This window comes from Amblyomma americanum, chromosome 1, assembly GCF_052857255.1.
Source record: "Amblyomma americanum isolate KBUSLIRL-KWMA chromosome 1, ASM5285725v1, whole genome shotgun sequence".
NCBI lineage: Eukaryota > Metazoa > Arthropoda > Arachnida > Ixodida > Ixodidae > Amblyomma > Amblyomma americanum.
In genome coordinates this window covers 200313309-200326170 of record NC_135497.1, presented here as the reverse complement: position 1 = coordinate 200326170, position 12862 = coordinate 200313309, and the positions used below count along the sequence as shown (strand labels likewise).

Sequence of the window (12862 nt, the reverse complement as noted above, 5' to 3'; positions counted from 1 at the left end):
GATTGTATATGCACTCCCAGAATTGCACCCAACCTTGTATTGTATTGTACTGAATTGAACTGAACTTAATTAAAATGAACTGAATTAAAGGGGTTTTACGTCCCAAAGCGTCACATAAGCTATGAGGAACGGCGTAGTGGAGGGCACAAAACTAATTTACACCACCTGGCGTTCTTTGACATGCGCTAACATCGCGCCTTGAAGAACCCCAGCAATGCAACTTTTTTAGCTGCGCATAAGCGCCTTGTACAGTAAATTTGTTGCAAAACTAGTTAACAGTATAACAACAGTCGTAAGGGTAGATTTTTTTCATAGTTTAAGAATGACGGTGACATAGGATTTTAGAGGATTGTGGCACTGTGGAAATTAGGGCCATAATGCATATAGTATTCCTCTGAAGTCCCTAGTTTTGTTATACTGTGAAAAATAACGAATTTTAGAATGTTCCGTAGAATTGAGTGTTAGCAGTAACATCATCTTTATTTGATATTGGGTCAGTACATGCCAAACGTCCCAGACGTTGCACTTAACCAGCTCCAATTTGTTCGAAAAAATTCATGTAAAGTTGTCCTAATGTGCATAATCAAAGCCTGAAATATTTATGTTGAAAAAAAAATTTATTCACGAGGTGAGGGCAGTTTGAATATTTAGAAAAGGCGAGAAACCAGGCACAGCTCAATAATTAATAAAATATTCAAATTTTTAGAAAACAGTTAAAATTTCTTTCACTGACATTTGCACAGATTCTGGCTTTCGATATAGTTCGGAGCATGCAGCTTTATACGCCATAAATATGTTTAAAAAATCGAAGAATAGTATGAAAATGTACAATTTTTGTCGTTTTTTGTTTTAAATATCAACTTGCTCTCGGAAATTCAGAAATAGCCATTTTGTTTTTCTAGATGTCTAGTACCTATAACAAATGTTACAGGTGATGAAACTGCGTACATCATGGTAAAAAAAAATACTAAAGTTGCAAAAAGTGCGTTTTGAGCCAGAAACGCTTGTTAATTTCACCCTGAGGTGGTCAAAGTAAAAATACAAACAAAAGCAGGTTACGTAGAACAGTTTATTATCTCTCATTTCAGAAATTTTTATCAGGGTAATTTTTGTTTAAAGCGAGAAAAAAAATTTTGAAGTTGAGCTCTCGCGCCGCAAGTTGCATCGTCGCTTAACGCCTCTTCACCGCAGAGCATAACACCTGGCATGGCACGGCACTAATGGCCAGATAACTTCAGTTTGCCGTCGTTTGCTGTCGTGCATTTTTAAGGCTGGAGCAAAAGAAGATATCGCCTGACATTCGGCGGACGGTATGCAATAAACGAGACCGTTTTAGCTTTCGAAGTTCTGATAGACCTGTTTTGCTGTGGGGCAGCGAACAGAAGAGAAACGGGGGTATTCAGCATGCTGTCTCGCATGGACCACGAGGAGGGATGACCATCTGGCATGGTGAACGTATCACAAGTGCTTTATTTATATCCGAATAAGATCACGGAGAGCGCGCGCCTTGGAGCGCATGTGAACGAGCGAAGTGCACACCGCTTCTGCGTTCATAGCCAGCTTTACTTTCTTTTTTTTCCATGTGTGCCGTGCACTTTGCCTAATGGCCCCAAGGACTTTAAGAGGTTGGCTTCTCCTCACATGTTTTGAGCATGATGGTGAAGCTATGTCAAAGAGCACTGTTTTATCATTTGGTATGTATTTACCGGCGAAAGTCGGCCTCGCGCGTCCCGCGTTGTTACTGTTCCTCAAGAGGTACGTCACCACAGGCAGACGCACTTTACTATAGTCGTATTTTTGAAAAATATCTTTACTACAATCGAAAAAAAAAATTTATAGTCGTTTATAAGAGACGAAATGGGACCGCAGTTTCACTTTACTCTATCCGAGTATACTATAGAGGGGTTCTACAGTATTTTAATTGCCTGAATTCTCTTGAAAGGTGAAATATGGTAACAAAAAAAGTTCTGCTGATGCCTTGACATGCTCAATGTGACAGTTTGACCACGAAGAAACTTCAGCGTTTCTCTTCTTTACGTCGCATCCCGCAAAAATGGCTCTCTCGAATGCTAGCATGCCGTTTTTATTTTTGTTGTTGGTAGTGATGATGGTGGCGCTTCGCCTCTTTGCACCTTTACCCTGCAGAGAAGCCACCTCGACAGGTGACTGCTGCTGCATTCCAGCTCTTCACGGCATGTGCCTTCATGTTAAAACCACTTGTACGTTTGCAGATGTGCGGTTGGTCAATAAACGCATTATGCAACCACAATTTGTCAAAATTTTAAAAATAGTAGCTGGGAAATCGTGTTATCAGGTAATTATTAACCGGGAGGAATATAATGCAATTCTATGAGATTGTCACATATAACGAGTCTAAAATAAAATTATGAAGGAAAGAGGTGTGAAGAAGACGACGTGGATTAACGATAAGAATAAAGATGAAGAAGAAGCATTCAGTGAGGTGGAGAGAGATGATTGGTGGAGAAGAGAAGAAGGAGAACACGACGACAAGGCTTACGTGGACTAACACCAAGGCTATAAAAGGGCGAGGGAGAGCGAGGTGGGGAAGAACAGAGAAGCGGAGGCTACGGCGGGTCAGGGACGCTTTGGCTGGAAGAGAGCGATGCCGGCTACTGCTCCGGTGAACTCGCGTTCTACGGCTTCGCATCATGGACTTCCTGCCGTTCCTAAGCCCGTTAACATTAATTAAAAGACTAGCGCATAAAACTGGGATGCAGACAGAGAAGAGACAGGACGAGCCCGTTCCGGGGAGTTGCCACCCATCCGGGTGGTACCCCCAATGCCAACAACACCGGCATCACCTCCAAGGGCGCTTGGACCGGGAGCTTATACGAAGTAGCCAGCAACGCCAGCCCAAGCACGTCGAACGCCGCCTCGACGCCGGCTACTGGATCCATACAACGCTGCAGCCGCACCGAACCAACCGTGAGCACGAACGCCGACCACTAACAGTAGAACGCTAGTAGTAGACGCTGGTAGCAGTGTTCCCAGGTCGTGTGTATTTATAGCCTTTGTGTGTTTTGTTAGTTTTGTGTGCTAGTGTGTGTGTCACGTAGGGTGTATAAAATGTGCGTATGTGTGGGTACACCTGTCGCCTAGTCCACTCTTTCGGTCCGAGTGCTCTCCGGGGGGGATCCGTGACAGAGATATTTTTAATGTCCGCGATCCTGAGTGTACAAACTGGAAAATCGTATGAACCGGGAACGTATCAACGAGGTTTTACTGTATTGCTTCTTAAATGACACAGCGGCAATGGAAAACGAGGCTGTGTTCACGCAAAGCTCTCCTTATCACATAAACTCAAACTGGCCCTCATAATAGTTTTGTGGCTGCTTTATATTTGCGCAAATATATGATACTTTCACAAGACTTAAGACAAAATCAAAACTGCGATAACACAAAATAATATGGCTGAAAATAAGTCATTAGCACATAATGGGATGATTACAGCAGGACGGAAGGTATTTCTGAGTGTTTCTTTTCTAAATTAACACTAGTATATGTTTAGTAAGTATACCTAAATTACCACACAGCCACGCCATCACGAACAACTGATACAATACAGATAATGCTATTACTAAAGATTTTTGGTGGTCCAAGCGACTTTACTAATAAGTGGTTGTACTCATTATCATATTTGCACGAATATAACAATAGTTTTTTTTCTTAAATCATCTGCTTCAGAATACCTGGCCTTGTATTTGTAACCAAGCTAGGAATATAGCGAAAATAGTTTTTTTTCAGTTTTTTTAGATAGCCACGAGCTAACCAGGCTCCCTAGTTGAGAGAAAAAAATTACTCCTTGATGACCTTGCGCCATCGAGGCAAAGGGCACGGCACGCACTGGTGAGAAAGAGCCGCTACAAACGTGGCAAGAAGTCAGCGCGGGCCGCCGAGAAAGAGAAGGCAGTGAAAGAGCCGTGAGGAGTAGGCAAGAGAAGTAAGAGCGTGCATGCAGAGAATTATGTAGCACAAATGGAGAAAGCAACGGCTTGGTGTCCACTGTTGCGAGAAACACCGCACGTGTTCCGAGGCTTTCCACAGAATTATTGCAGATTCTTTGTTCTCAATTCGTGAAATTTAAAATTTTCCGCAGCAGAAATTAGAGGCCTTAGCTATGTTGTAATAAAAAAAACGCTCCATTTTCCTGCTGGCCAAAGAGAATATTACAGAGGTGGGCCTGAGCTGTAAGAGGCATGCAAGCCCTTATGGCTGCATGTCCCACCAGTGAAGTGTACACTAAACAATGTCAAATGGCTGGAAAGCAATAAGAGGGCCAAAGTTATGCCATGAGATTATGAAAGTTAGGGTTCAGAGTTGCCTTTGGCATCCATTTAGACAATGACAAAAATTTACTGCTTGTAGCCCTCCTTGTGCTACATTGCCCATTACTACACATAAAGCTGGCAAGCTCAGCATTCCACCAGCCAAAAAAAACCAACACGAGCAAGGCTAGACAGAATAGAAGGGTAGGCTAAGAGCGGCACCTTGCCCTCCAGCTGTGGTAGGCACTCCCTGAGCATCATCTGCAGCTGGGCCAGCTCTAGACCCAGGTCCACAACACAGGGAACCTCAATGCCTGCCTCTGATCCTGATGAATTGGTCTCGGCGCTCACCGGACTCTGCAAACAGCAATTCACACACCAGGACACTGTTGCTGTCTGTGTCTTGAGACCACATTTGATGTAGGCTCCACCAGACTATACCAAGGTTAAACCGAAATTATTTATTGTATGAGAATGAACTTTCACGCATTATCAGCCAGTGCACTCACCGAAATAACCTTGAGAAAGGTCTTCATGGTGCTCCATTCTTTCTCCACAAAGTCATTCATAAACTCCATAAAGCTTTCTTTGCCACCAAACCTGTGCAGAACATGGTAACACCATTGTCAGAAGTGCCATCTCAAAAGATATGTATAAGTGAAACTAGCAAAAAAATAAAGGATAAGGAGACTAGCATCACTCCGTACCTGACTGCAGTTATTAAAGTTAAACAGTGAAGTTCATGTACTTCAGGAATGTTTGAAAGAAGCTAGTACACTGTTTTGCAAAAGTATAAGCAAAACAACCGCTGTGTAAAAGACTAAGAACCAAAAGCATTTGGACACAAGCATACATTTCCAATGACAGACACATCAACAGCTACATTCAAAACAAGACACGTTCTAGTTGCACTTTGTTCTCTGCGTTTTACAGTCTGGCACTTAAAACAGAAATCTCGGTCTGCCTTGTCAGACTTTTTGGCCTACCGCTTTTACTGGTTGCTGATAGCTTGCTTTTTTAGCTTTTAATGGTATTGCTGCTAAATCACCTTGCTTATCGGTGGAAGTGATGACAGTGACAGGGTGAAAAGTGCTCACAGCAGTTAGTGAGGGAACCGAGTTAGTGAAGGAGCCCCGCAATACTCGAGAGAATTCAGCTGCAGGAATGAATAGCTACCTGGAACTGAACTGCACTAGCAACTACAAAACACCGATCCTTACATTAGAACATATTTCACCACACATAAGCAAAAATCATCTACGGCATTTCTAACAAAACCACTGCGGAATCAAGCACCTTAGCAAGCCTTTCCATTACGTCAAAAAAAAAAAGGGTGCTTAAAATTCAGTGCTCTGCCCCTTTAACACCTTAGCACATTATATTATATGCAAAGCATATACCACCACCACCTCAGCTTCAACAGGCACTAATTCCAGTCCCTGGTAAAGTTATTCATGAACTGTATGTTTCATACATAATAGATGCCCATTTTTATCTGCCACCTCTCGAACCCACTTTAAAAAATATGTTCAGGCAAGGCCAGTCTGCAACAGGCAAGAGAGTAAATTCGGCTGAGCAGCCATGCTTCTTCAGAGGCCATGAACAAGCATTCAGCTCAGCATGCTGATACACATATTTGCCATGTGGTTGTGACGCCACAAGGAAAGAGCATAACACACCCAGGAAAATAAAGAGATAGGTCCATTTTTCAGTGACACAACTTTGGACAAGCATGATGATGGGTTCAAGCAAGCAAATTAAAAATAGGAAATCTCTAAGTACAGTAATATGCCCCGATGATGACAGCTGTTCTACATCCCCAGACTGCTAGGTGTTAGCCTTAAAGAACAAAGCAAGGAGTAATTGTGGACGAGCTTGAATGAGGACAAATAGCTTAAATGTTAGCTGCGGCAATTAGTATATGTATATGTTCTATGAAGTTCTCAGCACTGCAGCTATGATCCCAACTGAGATCACTAGCCTATCTTTACCTTGTCCTATTCTTGCCCACAACCTGAAAAGAAACATTTTACCTCGTGAAGTTTGCCAGGGTTTGGATTGTCTTCGCTATCAAAGTCAGGCTACGAGCAGCCCGTTCATCTGGGTACTCTGTAACATACAAGATAAAAAAGAAATTATATCACTTGGATACGACCATTCAGGCTGCTGCTATCAGGTGTTTTAGATAAAATGTTAGAAGCAGCTAGAGAGCTACCGTATTTACACGACTGTAAGTCGGCTCGAATGTAAGTTGACCCCGACATCACATTTCTAAAAAAAAAAAAAAACTTGGAGGTTGTTTACGCTTGGCCTTTAATAACTGAACACGATAGCACTATCTTGTGGGCTCCGCTTATCGCCAGCCGCCATCGGCTGCCGCGTGGAATGTGCCTATGGGCACATTCCAAAATGAATATGTATTAGTCACTGGACTACTCATCCACACCTGCGCAATCGTCCTTACTAGTGCTGCCATCGTGATCGCTGCTGCGGTCCCACAGCTTATCGTTCTAACGTCGTCGTGCAGCAAAATCCTGCGCTTCGCAAACAGCCGCATCACGACATCGCGTGGAACAGCTGAAAATTTTGCCTCACTGCAGCTGCCACACCTGTATCACCCGTAGTGAACGTCGAAATTGCGGCCCGGTGCGCTGTTGTTCGTTTCTTCAGTGAAAAGAATGACAGCCATCTTCAATGTAGCTGTGAACGAGCGCCAGTCGCTACAAGGACCTGGAGAACAAATGACGAATGACGAAGCACTACATTAAAAACTTGTGAAACACGGCCGGCAGTAGTCAAATGCGTCAGAGCCAAAGAGAAACTACGCGTGAGCGGCGTCGGCTCTTCCGTCAGCTACTGACACTCCCTGGTGCCACTGCGGTTCCGAGTGGCGGTGCTGCCGAGACTGGAACAGCGGCCCTTCCATCAATTATCTCCACTCCCTTGAGCACCGAGTGCGCGGTTGAAAGTAAACAAAAAAAAACTTGGACGCCGCCTATTAAGAGTAGAACCTGAATGCGTTATCGGGCTGCCACCACTTGTCAGCAGTCTCAATCTGCGGCCACTTGTGAGGAGTGGGCTGGTGCTGGTTTGCTGCTTATCAACAGCCACCATCCGCTGCCGCGCGCGGGGGGGGGGGGGGTGGGGGGGGTGCCGGTTCTGCGCGTTGCATAGCAGCTGCTCAAGGCCAGCACCAATAGCAATGCGACGGAGCCGCACAGCAAAAATGCAACCACATTGTAGCATTCCTGATATCTCGTTTTTCTCACCTTTATTTATGGTGTGATGCTTTGGTTTCGATTTTAAGTCAACCCCCCCCCCCTCGGATTTTCAAATTTTTAAAAATAGGTTGGCTTACAATCGTGTAAATATGGTATAAGGGTGTGAAATTTGCACTCTGCTGAAACATTCCGGTACTGGAGCATTCTACTCCTCAGATTTTCAAATATGGCGGTGCTGATGTCACGACCCTCTTGGTCACCAATCAGGGAATTCTGTTCCAGAGAAATTAGGCACTTTTTGCAAGACGACAACTTAAATGCAATCAAATTAAAAAAGCTTCCACGTGACAACACTGCCACTTCAATGCCCCGAGACACATCTCAGAGAACAAAATCTGCTTTTTTCTGGAGTATTCTCCCTGATAAGGCTTTGCAAGTGCACTGGGGCAGAGATGTGCGCCAGCAGCTGGACACGTGATAGTCTTCCCAGAAGGACAATAAATAAAGCTACATAAATAATACCTTCATGCAAACAGCACTGCTAGCTGTTCTTCAAGATGATCTACACTTCTGTATTGACACTTTCTTCCTCAAGCCAATAATAAAGAAGTTAGCTGATTAGTATTTACTAATTATTTAGCTTCAAAGAACAAAAAAAAACTGCAGACTAGGCCACACAGCTCTGAACAACGCTCAGTTGGTCTGACAATGATAGGACACTCCATCCTTTTTAAAACCTTGATTACATTTAGCTCGACACCTGGTATATAAAGCTCTTGCTCATGTTTGCACAAAAGATGATTCAATATATCACCACATTGCTTCTGGAAATACGAACACAGGATCTTTAGGCCATGATTTCTGCATTTCATTAGCATTTAAATGCATTTCTTCACATAAAAAGGCCTCTAAATAAACAGTATTCCGTGTGGTCTCAATTTAACTATACTCAGGTTCATACATAGCAGGCAACACAGTGGAGGCTGTGGCAGTAGTGCGCCCATCGAACCGTATTACTCCACCGCATACCATTCGTTTCTCTTGAAGCCTTGATGAGCGAGTGGACGAAAACGAAGAGTGGCATAAAACAAAGAGCTAGCACTGAAAACCACAGTCGAAGCTGTGAGGCATTCAGTGTTCGGGCCCTCTGGCTATAATTTCTCTGAGTGTGCACTATTTTTTTTTTTTTTGTGCAGATGGAGTCGGAGCGATTCACCCTACCAGCCGCGTATCATACCGCCACGTCATTCTTACTTCTCAGTCTTGGATGAGTCGTGCAACGAAAATGAGGCAAGAGGTGAAACGAAGTGCAGGAGGTTGCCAGCCAGTCACGGTACTTGATATCTGTCGAAACGAAATATGTCCGTGTTCCCTTTGGCTGTATGGCAAACTACTTTTCAGGCACGGACTTAGCTTGCGCAAACAGGTGTGCTAGCTTTGGCAGCGCTGCCTGCTATGTATGAAATGGAGTATGTATGTTCATCCGTGATTTCATTGTGGAAACCCTCACGACAGTGTTTTGGATCTTACGTGATTAAAACCACACGCTTGGTATTACTAAGTCACAATCTAATATGAACTCAACAGCTAATATACCTAATTCTCATTCAAAATTCCAAATATTTCCACACCCATAGTAGGCAGCAAATAAATTGGCCACCAAGCGCCCTCAGCAAAAATTGCATGCACACTCAAGCATAGTAAATGGGTGTTCTCTGGTTGACAGTAACAGCATTGATCTTGTGCAGCTGACCTGGTGCAAGGCCGAAGAGACTCGGTGACAGAATAGCCGGACAGAGGCACCGCAGGAAGATAGAACCACTGATGAGGTTGTCACAAAGTTCCTCTTCATGAGTGTTTCCTCCAAGTCGTTGCCGGTAGCCATGAAATAGCATGCGGAGGTCCCTTCATAAAGAAACAGGTATTGTTTGCTTTCACTGGCTTTGTTTACCATGAAATTGCATATTATGAATCTAACGACTTACTTTGGAAATGAATGTGCAGACTGTGTGATGCGCTGCCAAGCCTGCTGGACCCTCTGTCGTAGCAAACTCTGCTGTCGCTGCAAAGCTCCACTGCCACCGCTCACTTTGGCGGGGTCAACCTAGAATAATAATAATAATTAAAAAGGATGGCCACTATAAAAGTTTGCTCTAGATCCCGAGGCAAACTGGGCTAAACATGATCAAAACTCACCGATGTGCAGTTAAAACATCGTTAATTTGTAGTCATTGGGTCTGCTAAAAATGTTCCAACTACTGTATTTACACCATTGTAAGTCGACCTATTTTTTAAATTTGAAAATCCAAAGTGGGGGGGGGGGGGGGGGTCGACTTAAAATCGACACAAAAGCATCGCACCATAAATAAAGGCGAGACAAACGAGATATCAGGCATTCTACAGCGTGGTTGCGTTGCATTTCTGCTGCGCGGCTCCGTCGCATCGCTCTTGGTGCTAGCCTTGAACAGCGTTATGTCAAAGCGCAGAATTGGCATCCCTTCCCCGCACGCGTGGGCGGCGGCCGATGGCGGCTATCGATGAGCGGCAAACTGGCACCCCACACGTGGCTGCTGACAGCGGTTGCTGATAAGCGGCGGCGGCCCGATAACGCACTCGTGTTCTACAGGAAGCTCAAGCGTCCAACAAGTTTTCTTTTTACTTTCAAATGCGCGTGCTCGGCGCTCAAGGCAGTGTTGATAGTTGATGGAAGGGCCGCTGTTCCAATCGTGGCAGCCCCACCACTCAGAACCACAGCGGCGCCGGGGAGTGTCGGTAGCCGACAGAACAGCCGACGCCACTCACGCGTAGTTTCTCTGACGCATTTGACTACTGCCGGTCGCGTTTCACAAGTTTTTGATGTAGTATTTCGTCATTTGTGCTCCGGGTCCGGCAGACCGGCGCTCATTCACGGCTACATTCAAGATGGCTGTCATTCATTACGCCGAATAAATGAACAACTGCGCGCCAGGGTGCAAGTTCGGCGTTCGCAATGGGTGATACAGGTGTGGCGGCTGCAGCGAGGAAAAATTTCAGCTGTTCCACGCGATGTCGTGATGTGGCTGTTTGCGAAGTGCGGGATTTCGCTTGACGACGACGTTAGAATGACATGCTGTGGGACCGCAGCAGCGATCACGACGGCATCTCTAGTGAGGACGAAGGCGCAAGTGCGGACGAGTAGTCCACTGACTAATACATTTTCGTTTTGGAATGTGCCCACGGGCGCTCCCGCGCGCGGCAGCCGATAGCGGCTGGCGATAAGCGGAGGCCACTGGATAATGCTATCGCGTTCAATTACTCAAGGCCAAGCTTAAACCTTGAAGTTTTTTATTTTTTGGAAATGTGATTCAGGGGTGTCGACTTACAATCGTGTAAATACGGTAACTGAGGACCACACAAAATAATGAAACATGGGCAAAAATTTTGCTGTGGGAATGTGCTACATTCACTGGATGAACTTTGCAATTACTTAAAGTAACTAGTAAGGCCCCGAGCTTCTCCTGCACGATTCCACAAGAAATAGCAGATTTCAGCATTCTTCACAGAAATGTGCTAGCAGCTGCATTCTCTTTATTTGATATCAGGTTTGCGGACAGCAGTAGGAATGATGGAGTGATTGAAATTTGATTACTGTATTCGTCCAAATTCTCTTGAAATGTAGAATCTTGTAATGAATGAAGTTGTGCTGATGCCTTGACATGCTTGCTTACCCATCCTTTCAAGCAAGCTGGCGTGTCAAGTGCTATGGTTTATTTATTTATTTATTTATTCACGTTGCCTCACAGGCTCCAAGCATGGAGTATTGTGTGAGGGGGGGATTACATAATAGGGGTAATAACAGGAGCATGAATGACACGATTATATAATGCTGATTGACTGTTAGTACTCATTAAACAGTAAGAACATCATTATACAATAGTTATTGACGCGTCAGTAATTAGAAAAAATGGCTGTTATTTCAGTCCTAAAAGAAGCTGGATCACGAATATTGACGATGTGTTCCGGAAGACCATTCCAGACCATGGTTCTGACAGAAACGTGCCCACACTCTTCTATGGGATGAGCCACAATACTGGTACTGGTCGAAAGCAATTTTAACGTATTTGCACAAATGTAACGCAAGTTTTTTCCTCAAATCATCTGCTTCAGAAAGCATTTCACCACATTATATGCGGAATCAAATTGAGAATATAACTCGAATTTGTTTTCACTGTTCTTTGAATACCAACAGCAAGCAGTATATAATTGTCAATAGTGAAACACTGCTTCATAGTGCAGAGTTTGAAAACGAAAATGAAAACGGCGGATACCTTGTCAATACAATATTTTTATTAATTTTCAACTTTTTTGTGTGTTTGCCTACTTTTTTCGCATTATTCACACCAAGCATTTTGTGCTGAAATAAATGTCTTCAAAAAGCACATTCTATTGCTATAATTTTCATGCATTTTGCATTTTTTTTTACACCTCACATATTTTGTAGTAAAAAACTCTGTCGGAGCTGTCAAAAGCAGACCTTTTTGCATTGCAATGCGCTGACCAATAAAGAGCTTATGTTTTGAATCGGTTGGTGATTAGGACCTTGGTGCTATCACCCTGTACCATTCATGCTGTTAGTTTTACTTTTTTTCTTTGTTCTTTCTTTCCCTTTCCTGCTGGCACTTTGTATTTGTACATAGGCGTGGCATCTTCGGCAGAATAAACAGCTGGAAGTCAGCATTCTATTCACTCCGTCTACCATCACGGTGACTAAGTGGTTATGGTGCTCGGCTGTTGGCCCGAAAGACACGGGTTCGATCCTAGACGCGGTGGTCAAATTTTGATGGAGGTGAAATTCTAGAGGCCCGTGTACTGTGTGATGTGAGTGCACGTTAAAGGGTCTCCGAAATGATTTCGATGGGCATATTCTAGTGCAACAGATCCATAGAGGTGGTCTTCGTGGGTATCCAAGTCAAATTTGAAAGCTCTGTGTGCAGCCAATAACTTAGAAATACGCTTAAATATTGCTACTCACAGTACCTCGCAAATGATTAGGGCGACACGCCTCACCACGCGTCCCTTTCCCCAACGACGTCAGTGGGCAGGCGGGGCGAACTTGGCGGCTGGCACTTCTGCCCACTGACGTCATCAGGGTAGGGGACGTGCGGTGAGGTGTATTGCCCTAATCGGTTGCGAGGTACTGTGAACAGCAATTTTAAAAAATTATAGGCTGCACGCAGAGCTTTCAAATTTGACTCGGATACCCACAAAGATCACCTCTATGAACCTGTTGCACTAGAATATGGCCATCAAAACCATTTCAGGGCTCCTTTAAGAACCCCAGGTGGTCCAAATTTTTGGAGTCCTTCGCTACAGTGT

General features: G+C 44.2%; 1 protein-coding gene across 6 annotated transcripts in view; it reads right to left on the bottom strand.

Moving 5' to 3' along the window:
• Positions 1-12862, bottom strand: part of raskol (Ras GTPase-activating protein raskol) — a 103573-nt gene that overhangs the window by 39937 nt on the left and 50774 nt on the right. For all 6 annotated transcript variants that reach the window (XM_077648261.1, XM_077648262.1, XM_077648263.1 and 3 more), the window contains 5 exons: positions 9493-9611; positions 9261-9412; positions 6320-6395; positions 4796-4886; positions 4509-4643 (listed from right to left, as the gene is read on the bottom strand). In XM_077648261.1, coding sequence (XP_077504387.1) covers positions 4509-4643; positions 4796-4886; positions 6320-6395; positions 9261-9412; positions 9493-9611 — 573 coding nt within the window. The remainder of the gene's footprint in view (positions 1-4508; positions 4644-4795; positions 4887-6319; positions 6396-9260; positions 9413-9492; positions 9612-12862) is intronic.